The sequence below is a fragment of the Guillardia theta genome (genome assembly GCF_000315625.1).
Source record: "Guillardia theta CCMP2712 unplaced genomic scaffold GUITHscaffold_44, whole genome shotgun sequence".
Classification (NCBI taxonomy): Eukaryota; class Cryptophyceae; order Pyrenomonadales; family Geminigeraceae; genus Guillardia; species Guillardia theta.
Genome location: NW_005434630.1, coordinates 18,916 through 35,883, shown reverse-complemented (window position 1 = coordinate 35,883; position 16,968 = coordinate 18,916). Strand labels below are relative to the sequence as shown.

The window sequence follows — 16,968 nt, the reverse complement described above, 5'->3', positions numbered from 1 at the left end:
GGTCGAGGTCTTTCTCGGCGAGCGTCACGTTTTGCTTGCCCTCCTGCACGAGCTTCTTCAGGTCCCGCGAGAACAACCGCTGCATAAAACTCGAGGACTCGCGCTCGAGAGGCTGCTTGGAGGCCGGGAGGAAGCAGCAGTACTGCTCCATCTCATCGTCATCCTCAAACCCTAGATCTTTGCGAGCGGTCGCATGAGCAAGCGAGTGATCGTCGACCTGCTTTTTCCACCTGCCCACCACCTCCTGACCCTGGAGGAGAAAGTCTCGCGCCTCGTCGAAGAGGAGGTTGTTGATGAACACGATACACTTGTACAAGTCTTCCCCCTCGTGCCCGGGAGGCAGCGAGTCGCGGAACAGATGTGCTGGGCACTTGTGGATCCACCGCATCGCGCTTTTGCACCAGATGATTCTGTTCTCCAAGAGCTGCTGAGTTCTCGTCCCGCTCACCTCCTGTGACTGCAGCTTCCCGAGCTGCTCCTCCACCTCTCGCTTCCACCTCCTCAGACTCGAGAGCGTTCTTCTCTTGATTGCCTCCTGCGCCTGATCCATCGCGCCCTCGCCTTTCTCCTGCTTGGACGTGTGCAGCCATTTCTGCCACGACGCAGTCAGGACGCATGGAGACAAGAGGGAGCATGCGGAACCAGTCGAAGGTACTGATGATCGTCGGTCTCCGTCAAGCTGTCGTGCCACCACCTGCTCCACCCGTTTACAAGAGGAGGGCGCGACGAAGAGAGGGAGGCAGGCACAGAAAGAAGAGAAGGGAACGGTAGGGAGGAGGGAAGGGAGAGATAGAGGGTGGGGAAGCGAGGAAGGGCAGTCGCACGCACTCAAACTGCAGGACGGACTCGAGCTCAGAGGGTGTGAGGTTGTCGGAGATGAGGAGGCGGTTGCGGTGGCTGCTGTGCTCGTGGAGGAGGTGGGCGATCTTCCGGACCACCGGCTGCCTCTCCTTGTCTCGCTCAGCTCGGGTCTTGAACTCCTTGAGCACCTCGATGAAGAGCAGGTTCTCCTTCTTCACCCGAGCCAGCCTCGGGACCTCATGCCGCCAGAGCATCCAGAGGAAGAAGACTGGTATCCCCACGGGGTAGGCAAGGAAGATGACCACCACCTTCCAGAAGATGGGCTTCGAGGCGTCGGAGACGGGGCAGGCCTCGGAGAAGTCGATGAGGAGGTACTTGTTGGACCCGACGGTCTTGCAGATGAAGCCTGAGGAAGCGAAGATGGCGAGGAGAGGATAGATCAAGAAGCACCTGAGCACACAAACGTCAGGAGAAACAGAGCACAAGGTGATGAGCTACCAGAAGAGAAACCAAAACCAGACTCTCTCCTGCACATGCGCGTTGTACTCGTTGACCTGTGCGACTTGCTCCATGACTTGCTCCGGCTTCATGTCCTCACCCTTGGCAAGCAGATCTACACGATTCTTGGTGCCATCCTCGTCCTCCTGGTCGGACCAGGGGCAGAGTCTCGCTAGGTTGAAGCGGAAGATGCACCAGGGGCGGAGGGAGTCTCTGAGCACGTTGGCAGGGCTTGTCTTCCTGAGGAACGGCAGGGGAAGGAGCATGAACACCCCGACCACCACAGGCCCAACGCCGTAGAGGTCGAGTCTCTGGCTGAACGTCATCCCCGACAGCAGACAGTGCATGCCTGTGAAGGCGAACAAGTCGAACCTGCCCACTTGCGTCAGCTCCCTCCATCCGCTCTCTTCCTCCTCCCACCCCACCCCTCTTCTGAGCCCCCACCGCCACAGCCACGTCCCCTCCGTCACTCACTTGAAAGCCGCTGCGATCTTGAAGAGGTTCTGAACTTCTAGAGGCCAAGGGACGTTGTAGGAGTTTGTGAAGGAGGAAGTGACCTGGAGAAAGCTGATCACCAGCCTCAGGTACTCCCAGGCTCTCTTGAGGTAGTAGACGATCCTCGTCCAGGTCGTCACGTCGTTAGTCGCTCGCTTCTCCGGCTTCGACAAGCCGAGCAGCGGGCGGAGGATCAACACGTACCATAGGACGAGCATCACGAGCACGAAAAGCACTTGCCCTCCGGTCTTGAAGCGCTCAATGTTTCCCATGCAAGGCTTGCACTGTGCTCCTGACATGAGAGTGAGAGGAGCAACGAGGGAAACGTCTCAACCGCTCTGCACTCACCGTACGCCGTGCCCGCCACGTAGTATCCTTCAGCACAGAGAGCGCAAAGCACCCCAGTGCGACCGACGGTGCAGTTGTTGCCTTGCTCGCAAGCGTCAGGGGGGCAGCGATAGATGGGGATGCTGAAGCTGCTGGAGGCGTTCTTGGCCTCAGCTCGCCTGCTCGTGGACGGCTCGCTAAGCGTCCAGAATCCTGACTTCGCGATGTACTGGCTGCCTCCCGGGCAGTCGACCTTATCCAGCTCACACGGCAAACACTTCAAGAGGACAGCGGACGGTGAGCTGACGCTTTGGATCTGGTCCTTGTAGCTTGCAGGGACGGGGCTGTAATAGGAGGGAGGACACTCGCTGCAGTCGTCCAGCTGGGAGTTTAACTCGTTGCGGATTAGGATGTATCCAGCTGGGCAAGCCTGGATGCGGAGGATACCTCCTTCCCAGCCCCAGGCTGAGCCGGCGACTTTGGGCTGCAAGGTAGAGCCGTCGCACTTCCCGCCGACGGGACACTCTTTACAGTCTGCAGCAGGCGGGGAGTAGTACTGCGAGCCAGGCTGACAGATCTGACAAGTGTTGGTCTCGCAGTTGAGCTTGTATCCCTCCGCACACTGGTACTTGCATGCGTCCCGGTTACCTCCGTTGGTCGTGTAGACGCTGTTGTTAGGTTTGTTCATGCACGGCTCACATTGCTTGTCGACTCGCGATGCTGACGGGCAGTCAGGCTTGTAAGTTCCGATGGGGCAGCTTGCGGCATCGGAGCACGAAAGGCATGCCATGTTCCCGATGCTGTTCTTGTATGACCCGGCGGCGCACGCCATGCAGCTCGACTCTGACTTGGTGTAGCCTTCCAAGCAGAGGCACTCAGACTCGCTGATCGCACCTGCTGCTGAAGTCATGTCCGCAGGACAAGCTGTGCAAGCCCCTTGCATGGACGCGGAGTATTTCCCAGCTGCACACGTCACGCACTCGTTCATCGTCGAGTCCGAGTACGTCCCAGCTGCGCATGCTTGACAGGCCTCAGTGATGGTCGTCGCTCCGTAGCCGCTGTTGCATACGCACCCTGACTGCGAGCTCCCTGCGGCGCTGTAGGAGTTGGCGCGACACGTCAAGCACGCGGTCGCTCCGACCGTCGAGTACTTGCCAGCAGAGCAATCGGTGCAGACAAAGTTTCCCAAATCAGATTTGTACTTGCCCGCAGCACACGGGGAGCAGCCAGAGGAAGAGGCGGCGTTGGATCCATATCCCGCGGTGCACTGACAGTCGCTCACCTGCGTGCTTCCTGTAACGTACGTAGACGTGCCGGCAGGACAGGAGGTGCAGGCTTGGCTGCCGAGGCTGCTCTTGTATGTGCCAACTGCGCACTCATTGCAGGGGCCTCCGTCTTGACCTGCGAAGCCTGCGTTGCACTGACAAGCCTCGATGGAAGACGATCCGGATGATGACGTGTATGAGTTAGCAGGACACAAGTAGCAAGTGCTTGATCCTATCACAGACTGAGAGCTGTACTTCCCTAGCCCGCACATCTTGCATGATGTACTTCCGGACACGTCAGAGAAGCTGCCAGCTGCACAGGCACTGCAAGATTCGCTGTTGTTGGTAATCGTGAAGAAGCCTGGGTTGCATGTGTAGCAGGAGCCAGGGCTTGTTCCCCCGCACCCGTACCTCACCTGACCTGCAGGACATTGAATGCAAGACGAACATTGCTGCGGGCAGTCTGACGTCGCGTATGTTCCCTCGTCACAGCTCAACGAGCATGTGCTGGGAACACAAACAGCATCACCAAACTTCGAGCAGTTCCTGACGAGCTTCTTGCCGTCACATGACGTGCAGGTTTGACAGTTGGAGGTGGCTCCGGGCTGGTAATACTGGTTGGAGCTACATACATCCACACAAGCTGCGCCTGCGGAGCATTCTTGAGCTCCTTGACCGTACTCGCAGATCTTACAGTCGGAACAGACTTTAGCCCCCATGGAGCTGTACTTCCCAAGTGCACACTTGTTGCAGACAAGACCTGACGACGACCGGATCTCATAGTAGTTTGCGGCGCACAAGCAGCTGTCAAGCGTCAACGACCCCGTCTGGGTAGTCAGTGAGTTTGCAGGACACGCCTGACAAGCACAGGAGGTCGAGGCGCATTGCTGGTTGTATGTTCCTATGGAGCACGCAGAGCATCCATCTCCTGTCCCTGTCGTGCCATACCCATCTTGACATACACAGGAAGCGGTTGACACGCTTGCGGACACAGAAGTCTTGTTAACTCCACACGTCATGCAGGCGCTTGAGCCAAGCTGGCTCTTGTATGTCCCAGCAGCACAAGCGACACACAGACCGGAAGAGAGGTTGAGCGTGTATCCCTTGTCGCAGACGCAATCCGACTGTGAGGTAGACGCGCCAGAGAGTGTCGTCATGTGCGCTGGACAGGCCGTGCAAGGCGATGACCCTGCAAGCGGCTTGTAGTGACCAATGACGCACCCAGTACACCCGGAGCTTTGCTGCTCATATCCCGCAATGCACGTGCAGTTGCTCGCCGACGAGCTGCCAGCAGAAGAAGAGGAGTAAGCAGGACAGCTGACGCACCCAAATCGTGCTGAGTCTGAGTATTTCCCAGCTGCACACGTCACGCACTCGTTCATCGTCGAGTCCGAGTACGTCCCAGCTGCGCATGCTTGACAGGCCTCAGTGATGGTCGTCGCTCCGTAGCCGCTGTTGCATACGCACCCTGACTGCGAGCTCCCTGCGGCGCTGTAGGAGTTGGCGCGACACGTCAAGCACGCGGTCGCTCCGACCGTCGAGTACTTGCCAGCAGAGCAATCGGTGCAGACAAAGTTTCCCAAATCAGATTTGTACTTGCCCGCAGCACACGGGGAGCAGCCAGAGGAAGAGGCGGCGTTGGATCCATATCCCGCGGTGCACTGACAGTCGCTCACCTGCGTGCTTCCTGTAACGTACGTAGACGTGCCGGCAGGACAGGAGGTGCAGGCTTGGCTGCCGAGGCTGCTCTTGTATGTGCCTGAGCTGCAAGCAGCACAGGTTGAACCGGATTGCGTGTATCCCAAATTGCACGTGCAGTTGCTCGCCGACGAACTACCAGCAACGGACGAGGTAAAGAGGGGACAGGACTGACACTCCCCTGTCGACTCGACGGCATACTTTCCTTCTGAGCAAGTGACACATTGAGAAGTAGAGAGATCAGTCACCGTCCCAGCCGGACACTTAACGCAGTCTTCGTAGATGGTCGTCGCTCCGTAGCCGCTGTTGCATACGCACCCTGACTGCGAGCTCCCTGCGGCGCTGTAGGAGTTGGCGCGACACGTCAAGCACGCGGTCGCTCCGACCGTCGAGTACTTGCCAGCAGAGCAATCGGTGCACACGCTATTTCCTGTATAAGATTTGTACTTTCCTACGGCACAGGCCGTGCAGCTTGATGACGACGTCGAGTACCCGTACCCTGCCGCACACTGACAGTCGCTCGCTTGTGTGCTTCCTGTCCCGTATGTAGACGTGCCGGCAGGACAGGAGGTGCAGGCTTGGCTGCCGAGGCTGCTCTTGTATGTGCCTGAGCTGCAAGCAGCACAGGTTGCGCCCGACGGGCCTGTGTATCCGGCATTGCATGTGCAAGAGCTGACTGAGATACTGCCGGTAGAAGAGCTTGAGGAGTAAAGAGGACAGGTCGTGCATGCCACGTTGGCGACTGAGCTCTTGTAGTATCCTACGGCACAGGCAGTGCAGGTAAGTGAAGCCGTACTCTCATATCCGGCATTGCATAGGCAGCTAGTCGAAGAGTTACTGCCTGTTGATGCTGTTGTCGTCATGCCTGAGCATGCGTCGCATGCCACGTTGGCGACTGAGCTCTTGTAGTATCCTACGGCACAGGCCGTGCAGCTTGATGACGACGTCGAGTACCCGTACCCTGCCGCACACTGACAGTCGCTCGCTTGTGTGCTTCCTGTCCCGTATGTAGACGTGCCGGCAGGACAGGAGGTGCAGGCTTGGCTGCCGAGGCTGCTCTTGTATGTGCCTGAGCTGCAAGCAGCACAGGTTGCGCCCGACGGGCCTGTGTATCCGGCATTGCATAGGCAGCTGCTGGCCGAGCTGCTTGCTGTTGATGCTGTCGTCGTCATGCCTGAGCATGCGTCGCATGCCACGTTGGCGACTGAGCTCTTGTAGTATCCTACGGCACAGGCCGTGCAGCTTGACGACGACACGTATCCGTATCCGATTTCGCAGCTACTTGATATCAGAATCTTGTACAAGTCTTGGGTGTCATACCCTGTTCTCACGTTAGTCTACCATGTACGTCAAGCTCTCTTCCTTGTACCGTCAGAGCCGTAACCTCCAAATATATACAAGTATCCATCCAAGCTTGCCATGCCGTGTCCCGAGCGTGCAGCTGGACTGCCACTAGTCGCTTTGATGCTCCATGTCTGGGTCAAGGTATTCAGCTCGTAAAGGTTATTGTCTGCCAGGTTGCCTTGAGACCTCGTCAGAAATAATCAGGTCATCTCACGGCCAGACTTGCCTGAGGCGGGATCATTTCCTCCGAAGAGGTAGATCTGCGATCCCATAGAGACCATGCTGTGCATTCGACGTCCAGAGGGAGTCGATCCTGCGGTCGACAGGATGCTCCATGTCAACGCGCTTGGGTCCAGCACGTACACGTTGGTGTCAGCAGTCGTATCTATAAAGAAGCTCAATCAAGGTATGGGATACAGCTCTAGATCTTCTCACTTGTGTCGTGACTCTCTGCTCCCCCGTACAAGTAGATCTTGCCGTTTACTGCCACCATCCCATGCCGATATCGGGCTGAAGGCTTCGACCCGCCTGCACTCAGCAGACTCCACAGGTAGCTAGATGTGTCAAACTTGTAAAGGTCACTTTTGAGCTGACCATCACCTGATAAACGCAAGTCATCACAGCATGCTTATCAATACTTCGTTCCAACTCACCACTCGAATAGGTGTATTCATAACCGCCGAATAGGTAGATCGCAGTCCCAAGCGCAGTCATTGCATGGCCATATCGCTTAGATGGATACGTCGATGAGGTGGAGAGGGAACTGTAGTAGACATGACTCCATGCCTCTGCTGCCGTGTCAAAGATCGTCATTTGACCTGGTGGAATGGTTAACAACAGATGTGCAGGCAGCCTTGCACGAGTCTTCGTCTCAATCAAGTCTCACCAAATAGAACGTTGACTTCGTAGTTGTAAGCCGTTGTTTGAAGACTACTATACCCCCCGTGTAAGTAAGTCTTGGTTCCTACTGATACCATTGCAGCACTCTCTCTTTGATTCCACAAAAACTCGAACCCTGATACATTTTTGACTTGCCAGGAGTCGGTAGAGGGCGTGTACACGTACGGATTGTAGGTGTTGTCTGCGTGCATCGGGTCAACACATCGAGGCATCATCAACATTGTGTTGTTCAACCTGCTCCATATCCTGAGACGACATAGAGCTTGCTCACAGATGACATTGCAAAGAAAGAGCGACTTGAAGGCACAGTGTCATCTTTCTTTGTCCACTCTGAACTCGTCAGGTCCAGAGTCCATCGCAAGATGTTGCTGAGCACTTGATTACCTACAAGCACAAGTCACTAGTGTGAGTAAAAGTAAGCACGAGACTCACTAGTACTGCCTGTTATTCCACCATGTACTACAAGATATGTGCTCGAGCTCTTGCTCAAAGGGAACAAAGCCGCAGACAATCTTGCTTCAGGTTGGGATCCTTTCGTTGTAAGCAGAGTCCAAGCCTTGTTGGAGGTATCAAACGTGTTCACTTGGTTGTTGCTATCTGCGATGCGATTTGATGTCAGGCATACCACACCATTCTGGTCTGACGGTTAACTCACTCTCGCCTCCAAAGACGTAGATCAAGCTTCCGATACTTGTCATCGAGAAGTAACTTCCTCCTCCTGTCGGTCGACTTCCAGTCGCAACATCGAGCAGTGTCCAGGTATTGTTCAAAGGACTGAAGGTGTAGACGTCGTCGTAGCTTGCAGACGCATCTACATACACTCAGTCAGCCAACCACGTCATGTATGCAGCGTCTGCGTACATGCTCCTCCATACATGTATAACAAGTTTCCTATCGCAACCATCTGGGCATAATAGCGGGCCGATGGCTGAATGCTCGAGACCGTGAGCGTTGACCACGTAGAGGTAGAAATGTCAAAGAGACTCATGTAATTTGTCAGTTCTGATCATGACATGGAGTGAGACAAGTGTCATCATGTGATAAGATATTCACCATCGTTCCTGTTGTAACCGCCAAAGACGTAGATCTTGTTAGACAGGTATGCCATTGCAAATGCGCTTTGTGATGCAGGTGAGCCTGTAGCGTTGACGATCGACCATGTGGATGTGGAGATTTGAAACCGATACAAGGGTGATGTGCCTGCGTACAGCTTGTCACCATCATTCAGACGAGCTTTACGAAAAGTTTTACCTCCTTGGTAACCGTACGTATAGAGGTAAGTGTTGTCTGTAACCATCCTGAACCCCCAGAGACCGTATGCTCCGGTGGATCCCTGTGCTGTTATCTTGGACCAGCTGCCTTGAGGATCGCTGAGCGTGTAGATCGTACTACCATCGAACACGTACGCGACATTGTTCACCACACAAGTGCCGGCGGCATACAGGTTCGGAGGAGGATTTCGAGTCAGGTCTACCCACGGCATGACTGTACCTGCCATGACTGGTGAAGGAGATGCAGCAAAGAGAAGCAACAGCAGCGGATAGAGGAGGACTGGTGAGGCAAGAGAAGACGCCACTGCCAACACCAACGAGTGGGGACTCCCCCGTGCCTCCGCCATGCTCGCGCACTTTGACCTGGAGGAGGGAGGGTGGCTGATGAGGTGAAAGCAAGGGGTAGTGAACAGAAATTTCTACTTCAGGATTTCAATAGAGTAGGTGGGGTGATGGATTTGTCTGGGTGGGGTGATGAATTAGACCTAACAGGGGTGAGGGTACTTTACATGAAGGGGTACCAAATGAAAAAATCTTAACTTTAGGCCAACTTTCCCTCGGAGGTACGCAAAAAAAATCTGAATTGACAGAAGTACGCATCACTGAAGTCGGTGCCCGGGCCCGGGATATACATCGGAGTAACGGAAATTGCAACGGGGGACATCTGGGCGAAGGGACTCATCAATGCCTCGAGCGAGGAGAGCGCATGTAGAAGGGAGAGGCAGAGATTGACGATAGGCTGATGGAAGTCGAGGGAGTGCTGTGATCATCGTGTTTTGCAGGTGTAAACCAGCTTTTGGACTTGACCTCTCCGGCTGGGATCTACAAGCTGATATTGTCACAAAAAGATTGTCACAAAACATACTGTACCCATCATGTCTCAGATCTGGCAAATCATTGTCGTTTGCTGGCTGACATACCTTGTGTGCCAAGCAAAAGTCACTATAAACCAAGACGAGTTGAATAGCTGTGATGCTGCCATGCATCGAAGAATATGTCCAACAATATGGTCTGGATTTCATCTACCACATATGTTGACGAGCCTCTCCCTGCGGGGAGGTTCTAGGAAAGGAAGATTGAAGGCAACAGACGAAGACAGAGCAAACGTGGAAGGAATTGAATTAACTGCCGAACAAGAAAGAAATTTACGCCGGCATTGGAAAAGAAAACCTGAATTTCTTACTGTGAAAAAAGGGGGAATAGAAAAGTCAGTGAAGACCTCATCTATCCTGAAAGTAATGAAAGATAAATCAATGTTAGAACAGAGACAGAGAGAAAGAACCCCTCTGCAATTGATTGACTTGGGTGAACAAGGATTACAGTGGGTCAGAAAAGTTGAAGGGATCGACATGCAAGAAAAGTTTGGTTCCGCACCCATTCGCCTCATGAGGTAATGTAATCTGCCGAACGCATTTCAAGAATGTAACCTTTCTCTCTCGCAGCAATCTTACAGAAATGCAATCGGAAAAATTGCAGCAATTGGGTCCGGTATTGCAAGGAGAAGATGGTTATCGAATCGCCAAGGAAACTCGTCCCAAACTTTTCAATCAATTATCCTTGTCTGTCCAAGCGCTGAGAGATACGAAGGAAGAGAGTATGGCGCAGTCCAAAGGAATTGTGCCAAAAGACGGTATGGAAGTTATAGATCAGGTGGAGACCCATGTGCTGGTTGCGGGAACAAAGCCAGAAGATGCTATTCAGCATCTTGGTTCACACACATATGGCGAAATCTCTCCATCTTCTTTTGCTGAGGTGATTTGCATGTACTCAATATGAGACCTTCCGATGAAAAGGACTATCTGACCTTTTCTTCAGATTTTGTGTTTGGTACAACCCAAAGAGGGCGAAATATTTGTAGACCTCGGTTCTGGGACAGGCAAGGCGGTATCAAAGCCTTCGCACTGAGAGTGATTTTACTCACATTTTGATATGATAGGTTTTGCTTGCTGCTTCACTGTTTCCATTTTCAGAATCCATTGGGATTGAATTTGTTGAACCGTTGCATAAGGCTGCCCTTCGCCTTCAGCAGTCCTTCTGGACTATGGTTGCAGAAAGGAAGACCACCTTCGCGGCAACCGAGATCGGAAGTAAGATTTTGAATCGCTTTGTTTTCTGGTATGATGGTTTGGACAAGAAATTAGCTTTAAATTGGACGACGCAATGGCGTTCGATTGGTGGTCGAGAGGAGATGTCGTGTTTGCAGCAAACACTTGCTGGACAGATGAGATGAACGATACATTGATAAAAAGAATGGAAAAGCTACGAGTGGGAGCACGTGCAATTACCATGACGCGTCCACTGGTAATTTTGTATTGCTCTCACTCTCGCAAACCCTCTAACCACGTGAAACCACCAGGACTTGGATAAGGAATCCTGGGTTCTTCGGCACAAGATCGTCCGAGAGTATTCCTACGAACGCCTTGGTCTATTTCAAGTTGACATATCTGAGCAGATACGGCCGCGGCAAGATGACGTTCTTTCTGTTCGAGAAGTTTGCGATGAGCCCGCAAAAGACTGCCAAGGATACACGATAAATAAAAGTTCACCGTTCACCCAAAGCCTCTCACTGACCTCTCGGAGAGGGAGGGAGTCTGTTTTTGAAAGCCTCACTAAAAAAAAATCATTTGTCCCGAAATAGAGTAAGTGTTCGCGAAATGTTCGGAATCCTTTCCGGATTAGCTCAGAAGAATGAGATAACCGAGCCTTCTATCATCCCCAGCCCGTGAGTGCAAAGTGCAAACATGTTGACCAGATATTCCACTGCATCTCAAATTGTCCTTATATTAATACTCAAAATGGCGCTGATATTTCCAGTTCCCTTTTTATCCAACTTTCCAATTTTCCCGCATCGCTTGATCGTACACTCTTTGCAGGGGAGATGTGTTGAAGAATTGTACTGTATCGCAAGCTCGCAGTAGCGCTGCACATTGCATGTCTGTATGTGATGTGAGTCAATTCTACTTTATTGCATTCCGCTGGTGTGATAACACTATCATGTAAGGTTTCGCAAGGGATGGGCTCTGGACTTCCTTGTCTACCGGCTGGCGAATAGGAACTAATCTCACGTCAAACTTGATGTAATAAATCCTGCTCATTTTCATTGGAAGGTGTTGCTCACAACAAACAACCAATCAAAAACTTTGTCTTCTTCATCGAATTCTACTAAAACTCCATGATTGCATCATACAATGTTTGTTCATAGTTTGTCAATCGGTTCAATTGACTAGATAGACGTTCTCATGTGTAAACAGCCAATTGCCATTGAAATTTAATCGGATTCATGAACATTCTCACACAAGACTCTGATCCCCATTTCTAGATCCATCTTGATAAAAGACTAGACGCTGATTTACTGCGCAGCTTCTCTGTGTCATCATCTTGTGACAGAGTTGATATGTAAACTCTTCAGGTTGTCAATCCTGCAAGAATCATCAAGAGCGATATCAAGTAGCCATCTTCCATTTGGATTGTAAATCAGTTCAGCCAAAGGGACTCACGTCATGTCATCCAAATCTTGTATCTCATGGACTCTTGAGATCTGAGAATTTCTTCATCAACCAAGTTGGCGGGGGTAGGCAAATCCCAACATTACCTTCAAGGCTTCCGCGAGTAAGCTTGTTCGACTTTGCAATTTTCAGTTGGTCACAAGATGGCAACAACAAGCGCATCAACCTCGAGTAGAGCATTCTTAACTTCGTGTTGCAGGAAATTGGAGAGAAAAAGACAAGAATCAGAGGTTGCTGAATCCTACCATCGTCCCTGCTGATCTTCATGCTAACAATTGTCATTTCTGTCCTTTCGTGCACAAGCAAAACCTCCACAGAATCCATCGGGGAGAGCTTTCAGACATGTCTTCCGCAAGTTCCTAGTCGCACATGCTTGAGAAAGCGGCAGTGTTCGCAGACTTTACCTCCGGCGTGATCTCTAATATGTCACCGTCCATAATGATAGTTTCTTCGTCTGGTCCCATCTTCACTGTTGCATCAGAGTTCGGACATAACAGAAGCGTCAGCGGGACAGATGTTGAGGCAGATGGAGGAAATACTGGTCATGGCGGACGAGTCTGAGTTCATCTTCCGAAATGTCTTCCACTTGTCCATCACTTGGTCACTCAGTGTCGTTGGCATGCCTGGCGCTCAATTCTTGAGCGAAGCAAATGCACCTACAGGGAGTAGAAAACTTTGCTGGTCTTCCTCTATTCCCTATGTAGATCGTGAGGCAGGCTTCAAAGAACATTTTTATCCCATCAAAATGCAGGGCAGGGAAGCGACGACAGGGATGCTGCTGCTGCTATTCGCGACCTTGTTCTTGTCGACCTGCGATGGAAGCTGCGAGAGAGAAGCCTCGCCTCACACTGCAGCCTCCGTGATGGAATCAGCGCTTTTGAGCACGGGTCTGAAGGGGGCGCACAAGATCCAGAGTCATGCAAGGTTGACTGAAGAAACAGTTCACGAACAGACAGAAACATCCAATATCACACTGAGGAAGTTGCTTTTCTGAATTTTCTCGCCTACTGACTATTTACCTTGCAGATTCTTGCACGATCTTCTGATCTCGACGAATTGGACGGGACTCGATCACAAGGCAGGCAGAAGTTTGTTGGATACTTCCAGGCATCAGTTGAGCAAGAAGTACAAGATCATGCCTCCAATCAGGCATTGATGTCCCAGCATTCATACACCGACATGACTTGAACACTCTGCAGTTCTCTTGTGAAAGCATACAATGATCTTGTACAAAGGGGAGTCGTTGAGGCGGATCACTCCTTCAGTAGTTTGCTGATCAGGAAGAGCTGTCGATCATGGTCTGGAGTGAGTCAGAGACACGCGTCTTCCTCGCTTTTCTTGTGATTATACTTGCAGGTGCTAGTCGTCACTCTCTTCACGGCGCCTGGTCCCTTCTCATGTCCAATGGACTGCCATTATTGCCCCAACGAGGTCGACGAGAACGGTACGCAGTTGCTTCCTCGCAGCTATCTCTCAACAGAGCCGGGATGCAAACGGGTAAAGTTTCTCCGAACACGATGACTTCCAGTGATTTCTTTGTCTCCTGCACCTTGTAGGGTATGGCAAACAATTGGGACTGTGTAGAGCAGTTTCGCGACCGTGTGTCTTGCCTTCGAAGTGGGCACAGCATTGCAATTCCCCGTTCACAGTAATGACAAATGCACAGACATAGGTCATAAGGTGGACAAGATTGAAGTCTTAGTCCTTGGTGGTACCTGGTCATTTTACCCTGAAGATTATCAAAAGAATTTCATTCGCGTACTTGAATTCTGTGAGAGTCTTGTGCTTGATTTTCAGTTCAAGGATATCTATTATGCTGCAAATACTCTTGATGATCCACCACAAGAGAGGAGACTTCCATTGGAGATCAAAGAAGAACAGAAGATTAATGAAGGCGCAAGGTAATCTTGCATTGGGGTAATCAATCTGATAGTTTTCATAGATACAAAGTCATCGGGATCACTTTGGAAACGAGACCAGATTTCATCACAAGAGCAGAGATTCGACGTTTTCGCAGCTATGGATGTACCAGAGTCCAGGTGGGCTTGCAGCACACGAACGACACGATCTTAGAGATCGTCAATCGAAAATGCACGCATGCGCAAGGAATGAAGGCGATCAAGCTTTTGAAAGATAACTGCTTCAAAGTGGATATCCATCTGATGCCTGATCTCCCTGGTGAAATTCACTTGTTTGATGGGACATTATTTATTTCTCATTTAGGAGCCAGTCCCCAAATCGACAGAGAAATGCTTGAAAAGGCTTTGTTTGATCCCGACATGGATGCCGACTACTACAAAATTTATCCTACAACAGTGACGCCGTTTACTAAGATTGCACAATGGTATCACGAGGGACTGTACAAGCCGTATGCGGATAGAAATGATGGGACAGAGCTTGTAGAGCTGTTAATATGGTTCAAGCAGCATATTCAAGAGTGGAAGCGGATCAATCGCATCCCTCGAGACATCCCGAATCAGAGTATTCTGGGAGGTGATTGGGTTTTCTAAAAGACTAGAATGAACGCTTTTTCAGGAAATAACAAGACAAATTTGAGACAAATCATTTCATCAAAAATGAGACAACAAGGATTAAGTTGCAGATGCATTCGATGCCGAGAGATCAAAAATTCAGTATCGAACTGACTTTGGTTGTGTTGCATTACAAATAAGTCTTGAACAAGGTGGTGGATTTGAAGGAAGCCGTCCTCGTTGAGAGGACTCACTTTTCGTCCGGTGGCTTGGAAACATTCATCAGCTTTGAGACTCCAAACTTTGAAACTTTGCTGGGATTTGTAAGGTCGATAGAACAGACGAATCAAACAGATGTCAATGTCGCTTGTCAGGTTGAGAATCAACGGAGATTCCACATCCACCATATTTCCTGAACTTTTGGACGCTGCCTTGATTCGAGAATTACATGTGTAAGTCGTTAGTCGTTTTACCCCTCTAAGTCTGTCTACTCTTCACACGATTTGCAGTTATGGAGTTCTTGTCCCCACCTACGAGGACGACAATCTCATCAGGCCGCAGCATGTTGGCTTCGGGCGAAGACTGATGGCTCGTGCAGAGCGGCTTGTGCGGGAGCGATGTGCATTATGTGAAGACTGTGACGCTGGTTTAGGCATGGAAAGCAGGGAAACGGAAGGTAGCCGTGATATCCGGTGTGGGTGTCAGACAGTATTACGCAAGCCTGGGGTACCACCTGGAAGGAGAAGGGGAGTACATGGTGAAATATCTCAACGAGCACTCGGTAAATGCATCAGCTGCCGCGGCTAGTTCTTGATACTTGCACAGGTACTCAATGGCTTCGATGATGAACCTGCCTTTTCACATTCCACAGCATAATTGGAAAATCTGGGGTGATATTTTAGATAGGAACTTCATTCAAAGGCAGCATGCTCTCGTATCATATATCGCATAAGTTCTCTTCCCTTTGAAGACCTGCAAGCACTGCTCACGAGCGCTGCGACCTGGAAAGACTTGTCATCAAAAGATGTAAAGAATGTTCTGTACCTGTCTTGAGCACTTTTCCTCCTCCGAAAACGTTGCTGCCATCTGCCACTTGACCATGCAGTCTAGCTGGACCTTGGAGAGGTAAGCTTGGCTCTTCCTCAACGCTTTTGAGGTTAATTTCGACCACAATCTCCAAGAATGAAAGGTGGTAGAGTGCAACACTTGTGTGCGGTTGAGCATTCGTCGCCGACCGAGTGCGCAGCTCTCCATTACCTGTCATCTTGACGTCAAGAATTTTTCTTCCCGAGCAAGAGTCAAACTTGTTTGGTTCTCTTGTGCCACGAGGACAAGCAAAACTCGAGTATCTCCTTACATTTTGAATCCTGGAGCTTCCAGTACCTTCGATCGTTAGCAATGATGGCACAATCAAGAAGGGGCTACCTGTTGTTCACACAAACCTCAACTCTCCACCTTTTCAAACAATCGTGCAAAAGGAATGAGAGATGACGAGCGGAGATTTTCCGTTGGAAATGTTTTTGCAATGTTCTTTTATGGGCCCATGAGCAAAGCTCTAAGAAAGACCTTCGTTTCTGATTGAATGTTTGTTTGAAACCAACTCTACTCGCGGCACATGACAGCCTCTGGCGCAAGTGGGTTTCTTGCGACCATATAAAGTAGCTTCGATTCAACAGACTATCTCCAGATTGATGTTCGGCCTTTTTGGCCGCGTTTTTGACCATCATTGAAAACTTGTGAAAATTCAGCCAACATCTGATTGAAAGTTTCTGCATGTTGCGTGACGCTAGAATTTTGCAGCGATGTACAATTACGTTTCTAATGTTTGCTTTCCAAGTGGTATACTCCAACCACATTACAAAGGCAAGCTTCCCTTCCTTTTTGCAACTCCAATGTAACGATTGCAGAGAACCGAACCGGGCAAATAAAATTGTGCAAACATTCGCTTTGAATCGATGAAATGCCGTGAATTTGACTCGACCTGCACGAGAATCGTTCAACTTTTCCAGCTTTCGAGCTTTTTGTCTGGTAATTGCTTTCCATTCCAAAAAGCAACTTGATATCCAACACTGGATGATTACTGATCGCACTCGAAACATCCAGTCGAAAGTGATGTTGGAATCGTTTACATGCCAAGACCATGCAAGATATGCTCTTCGAATGCCTGCTCTGTTCCGGCTGCATTGAAATACTCTGACTATTGTGGACTTCCTGTCAATCGATTGCTTCAAAATGAGAATGTGTCGCCAGCCTGTCCATGCTTCCTTTTGCCTCTTGTTGCACACTCGTTGAAGAATTCGTACAAGAGCGTAATGTTTTTTTCTTGATGAGACCGAGACCTTTTTCCATAGATCATAACTCCCAGAAAGAGCATGTTTGTCCCAGAGTAGAC

At 50.6% G+C, this 16,968-nt stretch overlaps 4 protein-coding genes across 4 annotated transcripts; 2 read left to right on the top strand and 2 right to left on the bottom strand.

The window, feature by feature from the left end:
* Positions 1–4,405: 4,405 nt before the first annotated feature.
* On the bottom strand, positions 4,406–5,701 carry GUITHDRAFT_49199 (hypothetical protein; the record flags this gene model as incomplete). The annotated part of the gene is made up of 3 exons (XM_005830628.1): positions 4,406–4,622; positions 4,668–5,207; positions 5,457–5,701. Coding segments are annotated over 3 exons (1,002 nt in total), but the record flags the coding sequence as incomplete, so codon positions are not given.
* A 927-nt stretch (positions 5,702–6,628) lies between these two features.
* GUITHDRAFT_140169 (hypothetical protein) lies at positions 6,629–8,946 on the bottom strand (the record flags this gene model as incomplete). Its single annotated transcript, XM_005830627.1, has 9 exons — positions 6,629–6,813; positions 6,864–7,028; positions 7,082–7,246; positions 7,315–7,509; positions 7,563–7,712; positions 7,984–8,139; positions 8,190–8,330; positions 8,382–8,528; positions 8,580–8,946. The coding sequence occupies 9 exons, from the start codon at positions 8,944–8,946 to the stop codon at positions 6,629–6,631; spliced, it is 1,671 nt and encodes a 556-aa protein (XP_005830684.1).
* Positions 8,947–10,195: 1,249 nt separating this feature from the next.
* GUITHDRAFT_110160 (hypothetical protein) lies at positions 10,196–11,133 on the top strand (the record flags this gene model as incomplete). The annotated part of the gene is made up of 6 exons (XM_005830626.1): positions 10,196–10,351; positions 10,415–10,483; positions 10,536–10,764; positions 10,821–10,900; positions 10,956–11,002; positions 11,052–11,133. The coding sequence occupies 6 exons, from the start codon at positions 10,196–10,198 to the stop codon at positions 11,131–11,133; spliced, it is 663 nt and encodes a 220-aa protein (XP_005830683.1).
* A 1,717-nt stretch (positions 11,134–12,850) lies between these two features.
* On the top strand, positions 12,851–15,452 carry GUITHDRAFT_140168 (hypothetical protein; the record flags this gene model as incomplete). The annotated part of the gene is made up of 11 exons (XM_005830805.1): positions 12,851–13,029; positions 13,132–13,230; positions 13,305–13,410; positions 13,462–13,549; positions 13,772–14,006; positions 14,048–14,598; positions 14,778–14,904; positions 14,951–15,028; positions 15,086–15,182; positions 15,229–15,357; positions 15,402–15,452. The coding sequence occupies 11 exons, from the start codon at positions 12,851–12,853 to the stop codon at positions 15,450–15,452; spliced, it is 1,740 nt and encodes a 579-aa protein (XP_005830862.1).
* Between the last annotated feature and the right edge of the window lie 1,516 nt (positions 15,453–16,968).